Here is a 19168-nt window from a genome sequence, read left to right on the forward strand (position 1 = left end):
AATATACTTATCTCAATTAATTTGACAATTTACTAATATTACTATATAAAAATAAAAATAATAATAAATAGGTTATTTTTTTTTTTATTTCATAAGTAAATAAATACAATAAAAAACAATAAAATGACACACACATACCAGTTTTTACATAACTACATAAGACAGTTTAAAAAAATAAAAAAATAATAAAATAATAAAAAAGTAAAAGGTAATAAAAAATGGTTGAGATCAACATGTGAAGGGTAACAAAGTTACACACAAACTTTTGTTCAGGACCTTGCAAAATGTGGCAACAGTTAATTTGAAACAAAATCAGACCACAATCGTTGTTCATTTATATTTGACCAATTTAGCTACTTTGGTGAACTTTAACAGTCTGAACGACTCATCAATTGTTTGTAAAACCTTGAGAGAGAAAGCTTGTACGTACCAGTAAAGCGCTCAGCTGCTCAAAGTCAAACATCTCGTTCTCGTACTGTTCGGCTAACTCCTTCCCCAGGATAATGGCCTCCTCCCACATCTGAACACAATACACATCAGACGTCATCTTTGGAGCTCATTATGTCAAAACATGCTGCTGTGATATCCTTCTAACCATCTGTGAACAATGAGCTTTGAGTTGACTGTCAAACAAAAAGTGCTTTCTGAGATTTATGTTGAAGCGGAAGCAAAAATTACCCAGCTGCACCACCCGATCATATAAAATATTTAAGAGATCATTAGAGGAATGTTCTGGGATTACCAGGCATAGAATATTATTCTGACCCATTCCTCTGTAAAATCAAACAGAAAAATAGCTGAAAAGGCTGAAAACGAAGGCTGTAAAATGCATTTTGTACAAAAAAAGTGAATTATTATATCAGGCATGGTGCAAGTTTCATGAAGGTGAATTTAAGACTTTTTAAGACATGAAAGAAATTAAAAGCAATACAATACATCTATGTTTTCTTAATGTAGAGGTCTAAGGAGAACACAATGAGTTGAATAAGCAACATGTATGGAAATACAACTTCCAACTGATCTCAATATCTTTTTAATTTATGTACAAATAAGTAGCTTAACTAGAAAAAACAAAGAAATAACTTCTACTGTACATTTTTTTTTACCTGACAGATATTTGTTCTAAGATTTAAGCACAAGCTCACTTTTTTTTCTCACTTTCTCAAAAAACTAGAAATGTATTCAACTTGCATCTGAATGTATCTTTTTTTTGTAATTTTTTTTTGCAGTGCATGCAATATTTAATGCCATCACTTCATGACTTTTTATTTAAAACTATTTAAGACTTTCTGGCCTTTTAAGGCCTATATATATATATATATATATATATATATATATATATATATATATATATATATATATATATATATATATATATATATACATACACATACACATACATACATACACACACACACACACACACACATATATGTATTTGATATATTACGTGGAATGTTATTTCTTTGGGTGGAGCAGGTGGCCTTAAATGAGTCAATATCCATGACCTGATCTAAACAGTAATACGGATATTCCTCAGCTCTGACATTCTCTCATATCAGACTTATAACTTCAAATGTCAAGTATAAATAAAACCTAGCATTACACTTCTGCTGCACAGGATCTGATATATAACTAATTCTTAATTGAAACTTTGATAGCATCCTGGTGGCACAGAGAGGGAGAAACTGTGATTAAATATCAATATCTGTGGTGCATAATTTTTAAGAAAGCTGCCAGTAATAGCATCTGCAGTCTGCAGGAGATGATATGGATTAGTTATTCAGACTGGAGGAAGAATAAAACAAGTACAGTTCATAAAGCGAGACTTGCACTGTAATATTAGACCACGTTCAACCATTAAAATTACTTTCCTTTTACAATTACAATGTTCCTGTTGAGACTGCAATGCACTAAAAGATTTTACCTCAGAATGAAAACTGTCATTATTTTCAAGACGTCTCAAACCGTACACTGTTGTGGAAAACCAAAGGAGAATATTTACAAGCATCTCTTTCCATAAAAAAAAGGCTTTCAAAAACACCAAATAAGACTATAAAACTATAAACCTAGCCCACATGACTTCATGTGCTTGAATTCACAGTCTTCTGAAGCAATACCCTTTTTATTTTTTGTGAGAAACAGACTTAAATTTTAAGTTATGCACTGAGAATATTCCATGCTTGCAAAAATCAACAGAATCTAAGTTTGGTTATTACAATCATCACAACCAAAGTCATGTTTGTGCATCAATTATGGCACTGACTGTGCACAGAAATAGTCTGATATTATCCAAATTGTGGTCATGCTATACAGGAAACAACATTAAACATTAACCTACATTTACAGTTTAAAACCTAGATTTGCAAACAATCAGTCTTTTGATTTGATTTGATTTTGATTTTCACAATTTTACATACAGACTGAGAAGTCATTTACCAAAAATAATAACAATAATACATTGTGAAAAAAGGACTCCCTTTGAAGCTACAAGCTTATAAAAAGGGATCCTAGACACCACCACCCGTCATAAAGCATGACTTAACACAATGCTATATTTATGCAAACCTAAAGTAAGATCCCATCTCACATTCACAATCCATAGAACCTTCAATAACAAATTTGATACAATGATATATATACTCATGACCTCCCTCTAATCCATAAACAAGGAGAAAACCCCGTTTACATGCGCAAAACAAAAATTCCGTCTCTCAGTCATAGTTCATAAATCCTTCAATTCAGCAAATACAATACAATACAAACATTTAATATAATCTTAAACAATACATATACCCATCATCTCCCTCTTATACAGGTAAAAAGTTTCAACCTTAAATGTCAAACCTCTAAACCATCGGACACATAACTCCCCAGTAAATAGTGCTTTAAATTTCTTTTAAATATAGACAACGTAATAGATTGTTTCATGTTGTTTTCCAACTTATTCCATATTTGTAGTCCTCTAAAACCTATGCTAAAACTAGTACATTTTAATTTCCTGTACTTTCCTTTTAGAAGCAATTTATTCCTCGTGTTTTGTTGGTGAGAGGATGAATATAATGGAATGAGTTCACATAAGTGGGTATTTAACTTGTAAACAACCTGATACATAACACATGCATTTTGATAAATATTATATTCAGGGAGCTTTAGCAGACCATATCTGTGAACGAGAGGATTTGAGGGAGAAATTTGCTTAGACCAAGAAATCGCTCTTATAGCTTTCTTTTGTAATGTAAGTAATTTTTCAGTATAAGTAGGGAATGTATTATTCCAGATAATGTTACAGTAGCACAAATGAGGCTCAAACAGTGATCTATATAATGATAACAATGCTTCTAGTGGAAGCACATGTCTTAATTTAAAAAAATAGACCCACTAGGTTAGATAATTTTTTTGTCAACTCATCAATATGCTTCCTAAAATTCATAGATTTATCAATGTAGATTCCCAGGAATTTAGTGTAATCAACTTTATTGATTGATCTGCCATCTATGGTTATGTTTATATTATGGTCATTGCATAAATGTCTATTTGTACAGAAGACAATATAGCAGGTTTTGGTAATATTCAAGGACAATTTGTTACATATAAACCAAGAATTGACTTTAGATAGTTGTTCATTTAAATGCTTTTCAAGTTGATCCATACGTTTATGTGAAAAAAACAAACTTGTGTCATCAGCAAAAAGTATCTTATGAATGTCACTTGAACAATTCACAAAATCATTAATATACACAAGAAACAAAAGAGGGCCCAAAATTGATCCCTGAGGGACCCCACAGTCTATATTTGTAATTCCAGAGTTTGACCCATTTATGTTCACATATTGTTGTCTACCATAAACATAGTCCTTGAACCAATGAAGTGCTATGCCCCTGATACCATAATGACATAACTTACCAAGTAAAATTTTATGATCGATTGTGTCAAAAGCCTTTGAGAGATCAAGAAATACTCCAATACTAAATTCTCCTCTATCAAAAGCATCATACATTTTTTCGACCAGATCTAAAATGGCCATATATGTACTACTGTTTTTCCGAAAGCCATATTGTGAAGGTACCAAAATATTGTGCTTTTCCAGATATTCCATCAATCTTGAACAGACCACTCTTTCAAGAACTTTAGACAAGGTTGGTAAAATCGATATAGGTTGGTAATTTTGAACATTATTTTTATCCCCAGACTTATATATTGGTTTTTTTTTTTGCGACTTTAGTCAATTTTGGTACAATGCCATACTGTAGAGATTTATTTATTATATAGGCAAGTGGCTCAGCTATTACATCTACTATGGCTTTGAGAATCTTACTGCAGATTCCATCAGCACCGGCTGTATAGGAACATTTCATTTTATTTATGATATTGGTTACTTCTATTTTACAGGTAGGTTTAAAAAAGCATGAGCTGGGATAACTATTTTTAAGAAAGAATCTATAATTTTCAGCCCCTGATGAATTTATATGTTGAGACAAATTTTTACCAATAGATGCAAAGAAACTATTGAACTTATCTGGAAGCTCAACGCTCTTTGACATATTATTTACTGTGGTCTGTACTGCGGTGTCTGGGGTAACAGACGACTTCGTATTCCGGCCAAGTATCTCATTTAACACATTCCATGATTTTTTTTGATCCCCAGATGCTTTTTTAAATCGGTCAGTGTAATAGTTCTGTTTACTTGCTCGTATTAAACTAGTTAATTTATTTTTATATATTTTGTATGTAACTTCATTTATGCTATTTGGGTTTTTCTGATATTGGTTGTAAAGTTTATTTTTCTATTGAATAGACTTCAGAATTCCTTTTGTAATCCATAGATTTTTTTTACCATTTTGTTTTATTGTCCGTTCTGGTATAGTTTCATTAATTGAATTAGTTATTTACTGGATTAAGTTGTTGTATACCTTATTGGGATCAGTAGTGCTATAGAGTTCATTCCAGTTTTTAGTTAGGAGATGTTGAGTTAAATTTGTAAGGGTTTTGTTATTTAGAATTTTTATTTTTCTCCTTATAAATGGTTTGGGTACTCTTTGGATCCATTTTGTAAAAAATATAATTGGGTAATGATCTGAGATATCGGAATATACAACACCCGATTTGCTCCCCGTACTCAGTACATTTGTTATTATATTGTCAATAACTGACTTGCTTTTCTCTGTAACCCGTGTATATTTATCGATAGTTGGATAAAAACATGAGGAATAAAGGGTATTTAGAAAATCAGTTCCTATTTTGTCTCCTTTTGATGTATCGATATTAAAATCACCCATGATGATACTCTTCTTATCCATCTGATTTATGTCAAGTAAAAGATTTTCAAAACGATCTTTAAATGTTTCATAATCAGAGTCAGGTGGTCGGTAAATTACTCCAATGACTAAACTCATCCCATTTGCTGTTTTTAATTCAAGGAATAATGAATCAGAACAATCATCATCTATAATCATCTCGTTTAGCTCCTTAACTAAATAATTTGATCTTACATATAGACATACCCCTCCTCCAATTTTGTGAAGTCTATTTTTAAAATATAATTTTACTTTTACTGCAACCCAGGGCACTGAAGGAAAAGTTTCAGCATCTTAAGCATTTTCCAGAGGAGTAGTAGTAATTTGCATGCATTATTAATAATTTCCTGAAAATTAATACGTACAGATATAAACACACACACACACACACACACACACACACACACACACACACAGTTTTAATTAATGTTTTTATTTAATTAGTATTTATTAATTTACATCAAGTTAAACAGCTAGCTGAAATTAAAAGCCATTCATATTTTAAGTAACCAAAACATTTTGTTAATGAGATTTATTTTAAATCAACCTTGATGTAGCATTTTTGAATCTGTAAGCAAGGCTACAAAACAAGCTTTGTTGGAGGCGAAGATTATCAGAAATATTTCAATGCTTTAAAAGAATATACAGGGAAAACAGGCAGAGAAAGAGTAGGAGCAGTTTATGTGACTGTGTCTTCCTGTCTCGGCTCTCAAGAGACGTTCAGCTGTGACATGTGGGTCTGTCCCAGCAGAATGAGCCACGTTTAAAATAGACTCTCTGAAAAGCTGGAATAATTCCCATAAAATGTGTCGAACAGAAGAACTACGGCCCAGAGCTGCTCGTCAGCTCGATTTCCAAGACTGACTGACTGCACACACTTTCCAGTTCAATTCTCTTGCGTGCTTTCTATTTGACACACTCAGTCAAGATTTTGAGCCGCTGAGCCCAGTAATGGGGTCCAGTCCAGGGCAGCAGATTTGATAAGAGTCCCCCACTGAGAGACCTCTACGCTGGGAGCAGATCTCCGCCTGGCCCCTATAACCCTCAAATCACCCCAGCTCCTCTGTCCAGCCTGTCAGACGAATAGAGATGTAGCCAGCCAATAATCTCCCTTCTGTGTGTCACCTGTCCTGATACACAGACTGCTGCAGATTCACTCAGTACTGCAGCTGCAGGACACGTTTTAAGGCATGCAGGCCATTTCTGACATGCAATCCAATGCACAGAGACACAGAAAACCTGACAGTATATAATAATTCATCTAGTCATGTTAATTCTTAAACAAGTAAAAAAATAAAATAAAATATATATATATATATATTTGTAAATATTTACATTTGATGTTATCTAAACTGCGGTTTTAGAACATGTACAAAATAATATGCAATGCATAATGCATTATATATTTTTGTTTCAATAAGTAATAATATAAAGATCCCAATAATTTAAAATGTATACAAAATATTACATAATGTAAGTTTAGATATACATTTTTCTGTATATTTATATTGTATTAGATATTTAAAATATGTAAATCATACATATGTACATATTTAGTATAATTTTTTTATATTATTTAAATTTAATGCTGCCATGCTAATAACGATTCTCACAGTTTTTTTTTAAGAAACTGCTTATACAAACAAAATAAATTTGAATATTTAATAAATTTGATGCTGCCATCCTTGCCATTGTTTTTTTATATAAAGTAATTATATAGTTTTGTATATATATAATTGAATATATTTGTTTATATATTTTTATATTATAATTTGATGCCGTCACCATAAAAGTGATTCACACACACACACACACACACACACATATATATTTATATAATATGCTATACTACATTTAATAAATAATAAAAAGGTGATGATCACAATTAGGAGGTTGGCAGCATCAAATGTATATGCACATAAATTAAAAACAATAATATGAAACATCTTATTTCATTTGACTGCATCAGCAGCAATGATGAACTGCACTTAATCAGATAATTATTTTACTGAAAAAAAAAAAAAAACTTCGACACAATGACACACAGGGACTTCAGGGAACATAAATGAGTGATGACTCAAATGAGCCTCTAAATTGTTTTTCTTTTTAATCAAATCATAGAACCATCAGATCATTTTAGCTTTCCAAAATGAAAAACTTCCCAAAGGAACACAGAGTCGAGGGGACAATTAAGTAGAATAAGTTCTCTTACGAGAGCTCTCTCGTACTGCGTCTTAGCTAAGACGCTACGGGAAAAGTCTCTTTTCACGAAATACTGAAGCAAAAAATTATCCTTAATTTTGTATTTTTGTAAAGCGCATTTGCAGCAGTACACAGCCATAGGCGAGACGGCTCGTTCGCTCATTGGCTTGTTCTGCGGCAACTGCACAGCCTATCGAGCGCGGGCTGATGCAACATCAGACCAATAAGGGCGCTTCGCGCCCTTCTTGCCACTTCCCGCCGAAACGGGTGTGGCCCAACCTATAAAAGGAGCTCGAAAAGGCTGACTCACCTGATTTTCATCTCTTCAGCGAAGCTCACGCATCGCTGGATCACGGAGGAAGCAAGCGCCGTCTGAGAAAGCACATCAGCAGGACGAGCCATTCTGAAGCTGCTGGCATCGCCGCCTTCCATTGCCGTTCCTGCTGCGCTATCCGGCGCCTATATCCTTTCAATCCTGTTATATACAAGCTGTTCTTTATGTGTGTGTGTGTGTGTTCGCCCTGCGACACACACTCGTAAAAGAGCTCGCGTCTTTTTTAAGATGCCTTCCTGCGGCTCGTCAGAACCCCACTCAGCGAAGGAGACCGGTACGTCATCTGTGTCTCCTGCCTGGGTGAAGATCATGCAGCGCTCGCTCGCTGACGGCGGATGCCCCCACTGCGAGCTGTTGCCATGGTGACTCTGAGGACTCGCCTGGCCTTTTTCTCTGAGCCTGCATTCTCCGCTGCGCTGAGGCGCCGTAAAAGCATCGCTTCCAGCGGATTCTGGAACCGTCTTCAGCTCAACCGAGCTCGCCGGTTCGCCCTGCTTCACCGGCCCCCCCTGCATCGCTTCCCGGTGGGCAGCGCCCGCTGTTTGCCGGCGCGTCGTCCGAGGAAGTCGATCTCAGGGCCGCGTCGGGGGAAGAGGACACGCGCTCTCTGCTAGCTTCGGGCAGTGAGGGCTGGGCGAGCTCCGAGGATCTCGCGCCTTCTGCTCAGAAGCCCAGCAGACGAGCTGACATCGAGAAGGAGCCGGGGCGAAGGCTCGTGTTGGCCGCGATGAGTCTCGGCCGCGAGTGGTTTGCACCAGCGCCCCCCCCCTCTCGTTCCCGGCTGGATGGTATTTCCCTTTCGGATGAGCGTACTTCTCAAAGCCCGCCTCATTTCTTCCTGAGCTTCACGAAGAGGTGGCGAAGGCTTGGAACGCTCCATATTCAGCACGAACTCGTTCGTCTGTCTCACTAGCATTCTCCACACTGATGATGCTAAAAACAGGAACTACCACTCACTTCCGCCGGTGGAACAGGCGATAGCGACGCACCTTTGTCCGCCCTCTGCTGGACGGCGGCAAAAGCGGTGTTGCCATCTAAAGCCTCCTGTGTGACGCTGCGTCGGCACTACTAACGATGGCTGCTTCATCGAAGCGCAGGTGTACGAGTTCCGCTGTGGCCGAGCTCTCACCCAAGCGCACCGCTGTTTCAGTTCCAGGAATTGTGACTGTCTCAGCGTTTTCTGCAATGCGCAAGCCTGCACAGTTGCCCGCTTGCCTGCACACAAAAGCCGTTATCACAACAGCTTCAGCAACGCAGCTCGAGACCCCCGTTCTCGCTCTACTGGCCGTCGCCCCGCGCCGCGGGGACCGCGGCAGAGGATTACGGTGAGGCCGGGAGCTCCGAAGCCATCCTGGGAAAGCCATCTACGCATGCTGCATGACGCTGCGTCGGCACTACACACGATGGCTGCTTCATCGAAGCGCCGGTGTACGAGTTCCGCTGCGGCCGGGCTCTCACCTAAGCACGCCGCTGTTTTCAGTTTCCAGAGATTGTGACTGTTTCAGCGTTGTTTGCAATGCGCAAGCCTGTACGGTTGCCCGCTTGCCTGCACACGAAAACCGTTATCACGGCTACCCAGATATTTCCCGAAAAAGGTGTAATTCCTGGTGTCCCGGCCACGGCCGAAGGTGCTATAAATATGTAGTGACGATGCCCACTGCTCAGTGCCCATCTCCGCATATAAGCACAGCCCTTCACACAGGGCTCACGCCTATAAAAGCGACTCAAGTCGATCACGCGCACTACATAGTAGACGTGCCCACTCCTCAGTGCCCACAATCACTATGTCACACGCGTCATGTGGTTTCTGTAAAAACGAAACCCGTGCACGTTCGTCCGGCCACGGCCGATGGTGCTATAAATGTAGTGACGATGCCCACTCCTCAGTGTCCATCTCCACATGTAAGCACAGCCCTGCACACAGGGCCTGCGCCCATAATGTCGACTCAAGTCGGTCGCGCACACTGCATAGTAAACGTGCCCACCCCTCAGTGCCCACAATTACTATGTCACATGCGTCATGTGGTTTCTGTAAAAACGAAACCCGTGCATGCTCGTCCGGCCACGGCCGATGGTGCTATAAATGCAGTGACGATGCCCACTACCCAGTGCCCATCTCCACATGTAAGCACAGCCCTGCACACAGGGCTAGCGCACATAAGATCGACACAGATCGGTCGAGCGCGCCGCATAGTAAACGTGCCCACTTCCCAGTGCCCACATACATTGTCACATACGGCGCGGGGCTTCTGTAAAAACGAGGCCCGTGCACGTACATTCTGCACAGGCAGACAGCGAGTTGAAAGTGGTAAAAGTGCACACATGAAGCCCACGGTTACTCGCAGATATATCGAGTCCCACGGGACCCGCTCAGCCTCCCTCCAGTCGGTTAAGCGCCGGAACGGGGTCGAGGAAGAGCGATCTGCCCGCTGTGATCAGCGCGCTCCCCGCCTCAGATGCGCAGCACACTCGAGCGCCGCCGTTGCCCAGTCAACAGAGCGCGTTTCGCATCCAGCCCTTAGCCATTCATGCAGATGCATGGTCAGTGCTTCCAGGGGTTTCGGATTGGGTGCTAGGCATTATAAAGAGAGGCTACTCGCTACAGTTTTCTCGACGCCCACCGTGCTTTTCAGCGCGCGTCGAAACTACGGTCAAAACAGAAGTAGCACACATACTTCGGGCCGAAATATCAAAACTGTTGAGCAAAGGGGCTGTAGGGCCTGTGTCTCAAAGCGAGGGGGGGCTGTACAGCAGATACTTTCTGGTGCCCAAGAGAGACGGGGGTCTCCGGCCCATACTGGATCTAAGACAGCTGAACAGGCATTGATGAAACGCAGTTTCAAAATGCTCACGACCAGGAAGCTCCTCGCGCAGATTCGCAGAGGGGACTGGTTCATGTCAATAGATCTGAAGGACGTGTATTTTCAAATACAGATAGCGTCAAACCACAGGCGATATTTGAGATTCGCCTTCGAGGGCCAGGCATACCAGTTTGCAGTCCTGCCATTCGGCTTGTCCGTAGCTCCTCGTACGTTTACGAGGTGCATGGATGCAGCGCTCGCTCCTCTTAGACTCAGAGGCACACGAGTGCTGAATTATTTGGACGACTGGCTGGTTCTGGCCCGATCATGAGCGGAGCTCATGGACCACAGAGCCGTTTTACTCGATCACCTCGAGAAGCTCGGCCTCAGTGTCAATTGGGTGAAGAGTTCGCTGAACCCCAGTCAGACGATCCTGTTTCTGGGTATAGTTCTGAACTCGTGTTCCATGACGGCGCGGCTGTCACCACAGCGCGCGATGGGCATTCAGCGTGCAGCGAGTTCTTTCCGCTGTGGCGCGACTGTGGCGCTCAAACACTGTCAAAAGATGCTGGGTTTCATGGCCTCAGCATCTCCGGTTCTGCGGCTGGGCCTGCTCCGCATGCGCCCCCTGCAGTTCTTGCTGAAGGCTCGGGTGCCGCGCAGAGCGTGGGCGTCTGGCCGGCTGCATTTCAAGGTCGATCAGAGCTGTGTTGCGGCTCTAGCACCTTGGACAGCGAACGGCTGGTACCGATCAGGTGTAAGCCTGGGGACTTCCCCGAGTGTGAAAATGGTGTCGACAGACGCCTCCACTTCGGGATGGGGAGCGCTGCTCGAAGGCAGACCGTCCTTTGGCCTATGGTCAGAACGGGGAAAGCTCCATCATATCAACTGCCTGGAAATGCTGGCAGTGGAGAACGCGCTGACGCGATTTTGTCCCCATATCAAGGATCACCACGTCATAGTCCGTTCGGACAACATGTCCGTGGTGTCCTACATAAATCGCCAGGTCGGTCTCGGGTCCCGAAACCTGTGCAGGCTGACGGAACGCCTCCTGATTTGGGCTCAGCGCAACGTGCGCTCGCTGAGAGCAGTGCATGTGCCTGGACTGCAGAATCTGGGTCCAGACAGGCTGTCCAGAGGCAATGTTCCTACGGGCGAATGGTCTCTACACCCGCAAACAGTCCGGCTGTTGTGGGAGAGATTTGGCATGGCGGAGGTGGACCTCTTTGTGTCCCACGAAAACGCTCACTGCCCCGCGTTCTTTTCCAAGAACGAAAGCGCGCGGTCACGGAGATGGCCGTGCTGCCCGCTTTATGCGTTCCCTCCCGTCTCCCTCCTTCCGCAGGTGATAGAACGGGTGAGAGAAACGAGATGTTCAATACTGCTTGTAGCACCTCTTTGGAAGAACCAACCATGGTTCCCAGATTTGATGCAGTTAGCAGATGTCGCCCCGTGGCCGGTACTGTTGAGGAGAGACCTCCTCTCGCAGGCCAGGGGCTCGATTTGGCACCCTCAACCGGAGTTGTGGTCCCTCTATGTATGGGCACTCAATGGTTACCCGCTGATCTCGCAGTGGGAGTGCTAAATACCATCACTCAGGCTAGAGCTCCGTCAACACGACGTCTGTATGCCTCGAAGTGGTCGGTGTTCTCCAGCTGGTGCACAGCTCGAGGTTATTCACCCCTTAGTTGTGAGGTGACGGAGGTCCTCTCCTTCCTTCAGGAGCTGTTGGATAAGGGCAGAGCCCCATCCACGCTCAAAGTTTATGTGGCTGCCATCGCGGCGTTTTCTGAAACGGCGTCCGGTCAGTCAATAGGAAGGAATGATTTAGTCATCCGGTTCCTCAGAGGAGCTAGGAGGCTGAATCCTCCCAGACCTCCGTCAGTCCCTATGTGGGACCTCGCGGCGGTTTTGGAGGCCTTGAAAGGTCCCCCTTTCAAGCCTATCCAATCGATTAGCCTTCAGCATCTGTCGTTCAAGACAGTATTCTTGTTGGCTCTCGCTTCTGTGAAGCGTGTGGGTGATTTGCACGCGCTCTCGGTGAGCCAGTCGTGCTTGGAGTTTGGGCCCAATGACTCAAGAGTCATACTCAAACCTAGGCACGGTTATGTGCCGAAATCCCTCAACACACCGTTTCGGGCTCAGGTTATTGCCCTGTCTGCCCTGCCGGTGTCAGGGGAGGATGGAGACTCGAGTCTTCTTTGCCCTGTCAGGGTTTTAAGAGCTTATGTGTCTCGCTCTGCTGCCTTTAGGCAGACGGAGCAGCTATTTGTCTCGTTCGGTGGGCGTTCCAAGGGAATGGCTGTTTCGAGACAGACTCTATCCAGATGGATAGTTGACGCCATAGCGTTAGCTTACGCTTCCAGGGGCCTTCAGTGCCCGTTGGGCGTCAGAGCACACTCCACAAGAGGCATCGCCTCGTCGTGGGCGTGGTCTACTGGGATCTCCTTGCAGGATATATTTATGGCGGCAGGTTGGGCCTCGCCGTCTACATTTAACAGGTTCTATAACCTGGAGGTTCCCACCTTGCAAGCAAGGCTGCTGTCGGTATAGGCGAATCAGGGCCCTGAGGGGAATTCTGAGTTCACGAGCGCTATGCGCTGCCGACTGTTATATGGGCAGTATTGCGTAAGACCCGCATTGCCACATTGGTCAGGCCTTGCCTCGGCTGTGTGACGTCATATTGCCGCATCTACGGATGCTGCTAGATATGGGACGGAGGGCTTTTTCCCTTTTCTGTCCTGGACTCTCTGTGAGTCCCTCAGGTGACTGTGCACTGTAAATCCTGAGCGTTGCTTCAGGTTTATTGGTGTGTGATCCCTGCGCGCACGGCGTTTTACATTGGGTTCCCGTAGCGTCTTAGCTAAGACGCAGTACGAGAGAGCTCTCGTAAGAGAACGTACTCGGTTACTAAACGTAACCTCGGTTCTCTCTAGAAGAGCGAACGAGTACTGCGTTCTCTGCCGTGCGCACGATTCACTCTGGTTCGCTTCGGCGATGAAATAAATCAGGTGAGTCAGCCTTTTCGAGCTCCTTTTATAGGTTGGGCCACACCCGTTTCGGCGGGAAGTGGCAAGAAGGGCGCGAAGCGCCCTTATTGGTCTGATGTTGCATCAGCCCGCGCTCGATAGGCTGTGCAGTTGCCGCAGAACAAGCCAATGAGCGAACGAGCCGTCTCGCCTATGGCTGTGTACTGCTGCAAATGCGCTTTACAAAAATACAAAATTAAGGATAATTTTTTGCTTCAGTATTTCGTGAAAAGAGACTTTTCCCGTAGCGTCTTAGCTAAGACGCAGTACTCGTTCGCTCTTCTAGAGAGAACCGAGGTTACGTTTAGTAACCGAGTACGTTTTAATTACTGCAGCTCAGAAGGTCATTGTTAGGTGAAAAATAAAACAGCTAAAAAGTTGCACTGTTTTGAACAGATGCATTACTTCTAGTAAGTCACAGGTCAATGTGACTAAAGCAGAGGTTGTGATAGTAGCTTATTGTTAGTAGTCGTTACCTTGCCCTTGTCGAAGTAATTGATGATCTCCTGGTACAGCTGGTCTTTGAGTTGACACTGAGTGCTCGATTGGTAACCGTCTCTCTGCGTCAGGTGGGCGGCACAGGCCTCTTCAGACCACTGTTAATAAGACAGCACAATAACACTCTTCAAATACACCGCATTAACCCGCCAGTGACCCCATAAGAGTCCCGCTGAGTACACCATTAGATCTAATCAATATCTATACTCAGAAAAATACAAGCAGAAGACAACATGAAACTTTAAAAGGGTTGTTTAATTATATATTTTCTTTCATCTTTTGTAATAAAGTTCATTTTATGAAAACCTAATGTAACTTCCCACACAAGTGAGCAAAGCAAAGCAGCAAAAACATCCGTCGAAGTTACACTATGTTAATTCATTAATACAACCGCCCACATTAATGATCTTGTTTTGCATTCAGAAACCTGGATTGTCCAGTCAAGGTGAGGTGATAAAGATATTATTACTTCAAAATGAGATCCCTGATGATTTCAGTCTGATCGGAAGCATTTGAGCGACACATTTCAGATCAATTTATGGAAAGCATCAAGGCAATGCAGTATAAAAAGCCCATGTTCAAAGCAACAGAGAAAGTGGTCATGAAAAAACGGACTATTTTAGTGGAAATAAAAACTTTATTATAAGTGTTGTAAGTGAACCAAAAAAAAAACTAGATAGAAAAGATTGTATTCGACCCAACTGAAAAATAAAGGAAAATCTGCGATATAAATGTGCACAAACACACACACTCTGAGCAGTGTGGTCGCTTTCAGATCACAGCTGCTGGAGATATTAATTTTGTTGTGCTGAGAATCTGAAAGGTTTTGGCTGTATTTCTGTGCCGGCATCGAGAGCCCATCTGATAACGCTGATTTATGTGACCACACTGTAATATTCATTACAGATGCTGCCTGATCCTGTAAACAAGTGATTACAGGGAGAAACTCTGCAAATTAAGGACTCTTGGTTTTTTGCTGACCGCTCAGTTCAAAGCCTCTGTGGAATAAAAACGTGCACACACAGGAGAACAAGCGATCTGATTGGCTGGAGTGGGTCAGCTGACTCCCCTGCGGGCTGCAGCTATTGGCTGTCACGTTGAGCTATTGTATTGTGCTAAAGGCTCTGTCAGGAATGATTCACTGTAGTGTAAACTTAATTGACATTTCATGGAGCTTTGTGCAACAGCGGGGGTCAAACACCTCAGGAAAGAGCATCAGCGTTGTGAGGAGAAAGGGAAAAACCATTCTACGGGTGCCATCTACAGTATATACACATATAAATATAATAAAATCATTATAATTGCTGGTTTTCTGCTCAAGAAACATTTCCGTGTATTATCAATGTTGGAAATGTTGTGCCGTTTAATATTTTTGTTGAAACGGTTCCAAAGAACATGAATAAAAAGCCTAAAAAATAAAAATGACCCTTTGAACATACATGCTGATTCTTTATATATTTTATTTAAAATAAGTAACCTGTAAACTTATAATTCCGTAACAAAATGTGCAAAAACACTAGTGGCTCTATTATATAAAACTAATGAACTATTGTGATAATCTTGTTTTATTACATTTATCATCTTTAAATGTCAACAATTTCACCATGATGTTTTACAGCTTTCTCTCTCTAATAAACACCTTGAAGTCTAACGGTTATTAGCGCAAGCCTTGTAATGCTTAATTAAGCCAAACATATTAACCTTTTAACATATTTTAAAGTTCATTAACTTAGCTTGTGTTAGCACGAAGCAGTTTACCTACACAGACTCATTATTTGTCTGAATGCATGTTTGAAGACTGACAACATATATTTTGAATCGCTGTAGGCACCCTTAGAACAGAACTGATCTCACCAACTTTCAAATGAGAAGAAAATAAGATGCACAGGTTCAGGTTTTGGTGTTATCCCTGAACAAGCATGTGCATGTGGGAGCGTCGCTTTTGTATGCAGGAGCACAAAGAACGAAGGCAGCTATTTATGAAGAGAAGCTGCGTGGGTTCGAGAGAACGTGGTGTTCCCTCGCTCACTGTGACAGCCGATTCCCTCATCGAATTACTCCTGTAAAGCCCTAAACGAATCGGAGATTCACTACAGAACACACGCTGAGCCCAAACGCAGATGTGATTAAACAGCAAGCCAATCTACATATTAATCCATTTGCTCAACTAACAGTTAATGTCACTTATCAAGACTAACTCCCAAGATTCTCCAGAACAAATTAGCATTTCCTAAAGGACAGACTAGCACTTAATATAATGCTAATGTTTTAGGTGAGATTAGGTTTTAGGTCAGGTAAATCTGCAAATTAAATGGTGCATCAGAGCTTTGCGTTTGTCATGACATGTTTATTGTTTTCTATTTGCTGTGCATAAGAATCAATATAATGCAGCTTTGACAGCACATATTCTTAAAAGAATAGTTGACCTAAAAATGAACATTTGATCAAAATCGACTCACTCTCAGGTTATCCAAGATGCAGAGTTTGTTTCTTCATCAGAACAGATTTGGAGAAATTTAGCTTTCCATCATTTGCTCACCAAAGGATACTCTGCAGTGAATGGGTGCCGTCAGAATGAGAATGTTTATAGTCCAAAAAATATGTTGGTGGATTTTGATGTAAGAGGAAAACAGGGGATGGACGTCAAGTGTTAATTTAGATTATGGATTCATATTTTAACTGGAATCAATAGTTTAATGTTGTTTTGTTTCTTCAGCTTTTTACTTCTCAAGACATTAACTGATGGACTGGAGTGATGTGTGGATTACTGTGATGTTTTTATCAGCTGTTTGGACCCTCATTCTGACGGCACCCATTCACTGCAGAGGATCTACTGATGAGCAAGTGATGTAAGGCTATACATTCCTCCAAAACTGACGAAGAAACAAACTCATCTAGATCTTGGATGACCCTGAGAGTGCATACATTTTCAGCAGCTTTTCATTTTTGGGGAGCTTTTCTCTTAAACAGATATAAAAAAAGATCAGCAACAAATCACTATGCAAATAAATGCAAGGAAATGAATCCAGTCGCAATTTAGTATGCAAATGTGACTGTCAGTTAAGTATACAAAAACCAAAAAGGGTCTCTGTACGTTAAGTAATTCTGGATGAATTAAATAAGTCTTAATGCTTGGGTATTCAATTTAATACTTTAAGTTTGATCAGATTTATACTAAATGCTAATTCATTTTAATATTTAAATCCATGTAAGACCTGCAATCATGTCTTTGGCAAAGTTTAAGTGTCTTTATACCAGATATTTTTGTTCTCAAATCTGCACTTGAGGTGACTTTCTAAATGTCAGACGAGAATGGCAAATGCTCGATCACGGTGTGCTCACTTGCTCTTAAAATACTACTCATTTTTAGTCATACAGATAAAAGTAACATACCGCTGGGTGTGCGTGCACTTGGATGGGTTAAATGCAGAGCACAAATTCTAAGTATGGAACACCATACTAGGCCACACGTCACTTCAAAACATTGCGCTTTTGTAAAATAATGAAAGCAAACAGGATGCGCTTTCTGCCTTTCTGTCTTTCAAACTCCTTGTATAGGCTATATTTGCCTTACCGACATAAAAAAATATATATCTACAGAGAGTGAAAAGTCTACTTTCAAATAAACAAATTCGAGCGGAAAACGAATATTCTCAAATTATGCAATCCGCATGAAACCTGCATACAGTACTGCATCCACTACTGCAAAAAAGCACTAGTTTATCAATGAATTATTCAAATGTTAATGCAGCCTCTATACCATTTTCCCTGAAACATTTATAATCATTACCTCTGCCGATGTGCCGTGGGTCGCAAGTTTTATGCATGCACTTGCGCAAAATGTAAGCAATTAAAGGTGCATTAATGTGATTTATTAATAAACGTGCATTTAGTCGACTAAAACTTCAAATGAATGACTACTAGTCAATCAGACAAATCTTTAGTCGAGGGCAGCCCTAGTAAAGAGCAGATCTAGTCAGAAAATCGTGTGTGGAGTTACCTTGAGGAGTTTAGCGTGCAGCAGTAAGGTGTATCCAGCCTCGGTGTAGTTATCACACTCCTTATGCAGGTCACACAGCTTATACAGGTACCTACACACACACACACACACACACGCAGGCACGCACACAAAATGACATTAAAACTTTGTCATTATAAAAAACTTTAACAACAAGCTCACGAAGCCCACCGGCTCAGAGGAGCTACAGAGTTCAGATTAACTCGACATTCACAAGGAATACACAAGGAATGATAGAGAAACCTATGTTTTCAATTCTTAAGATTCTTAAAGACAATGATTCCAAATAGAAAACAGATCATTATTGATTTCTAACTTGATTTGTCAAGACATCAGCTGTGTCCCAAATGATACACTATGCACTTATTCTATGCAGTAAATACTTAACTGTTACTGCAGTAATTAGATCAGTTTATTTTGTCATCCAACAAACGAATCACACTACTTATAATGAAAAAAAAAAAAAAACAGCATAGATTAATGCATGAGTGTTTCGTTGGCGGTAGAAAATACACACTATAGTAAATATGATGTGAAATACCTATTCACCTAGTTACTTAGTGGAACAATGCACTAAATGCATTTGCTGAATAGAATAATGTTTTTTTTATGTAAATATAAAAAACTAAATATGAAACTAAAATAATAATATACAAAATTTAAAATATATGTATATATGCATTATATGTCTATACACCAGTGTAACTTTAGTATCTTTGAGATTCTCAGTAAAAAAAGAATAATCTTTTTTCATCTTCAATCAATCGTTTTTATATCTTCTGTTTATTTTAGCTGAAATAAAAGAAGAAAATGCTAAAGAGCAGCACTTACTATATCTGACAAAACTTTTTTTTTTATATTATAAATATCTTTTCTGTTACTTTGGCTCAATGTACAGTATTTGTCCTTGCCAAACAAAAGCATATATTTATTTAAAAAAATATTTTGAATAGTCTTTATCTTTCCTCCCTTCCATAAGCACGACTTGT

The 19168-nt window shown here is 41.0% G+C and overlaps 1 protein-coding gene across 1 annotated transcript in view; it reads right to left on the reverse strand.

The window, feature by feature from the left end:
* The window catches only part of dock1 (dedicator of cytokinesis 1), a 251029-nt gene that overhangs the window by 31394 nt on the left and 200467 nt on the right, over positions 1-19168 (reverse strand). Inside the window, exons 37-39 of the mRNA XM_059532816.1 lie at positions 18162-18252; positions 14140-14259; positions 431-520 (exon numbers count right to left, since the gene is read on the reverse strand). Coding sequence (XP_059388799.1) covers positions 431-520; positions 14140-14259; positions 18162-18252 — 301 coding nt within the window. The remainder of the gene's footprint in view (positions 1-430; positions 521-14139; positions 14260-18161; positions 18253-19168) is intronic.

Source organism: Carassius carassius, chromosome 40 (assembly GCF_963082965.1).
Source record: "Carassius carassius chromosome 40, fCarCar2.1, whole genome shotgun sequence".
Taxonomy (NCBI): Eukaryota; Metazoa; Chordata; class Actinopteri; order Cypriniformes; family Cyprinidae; genus Carassius; species Carassius carassius.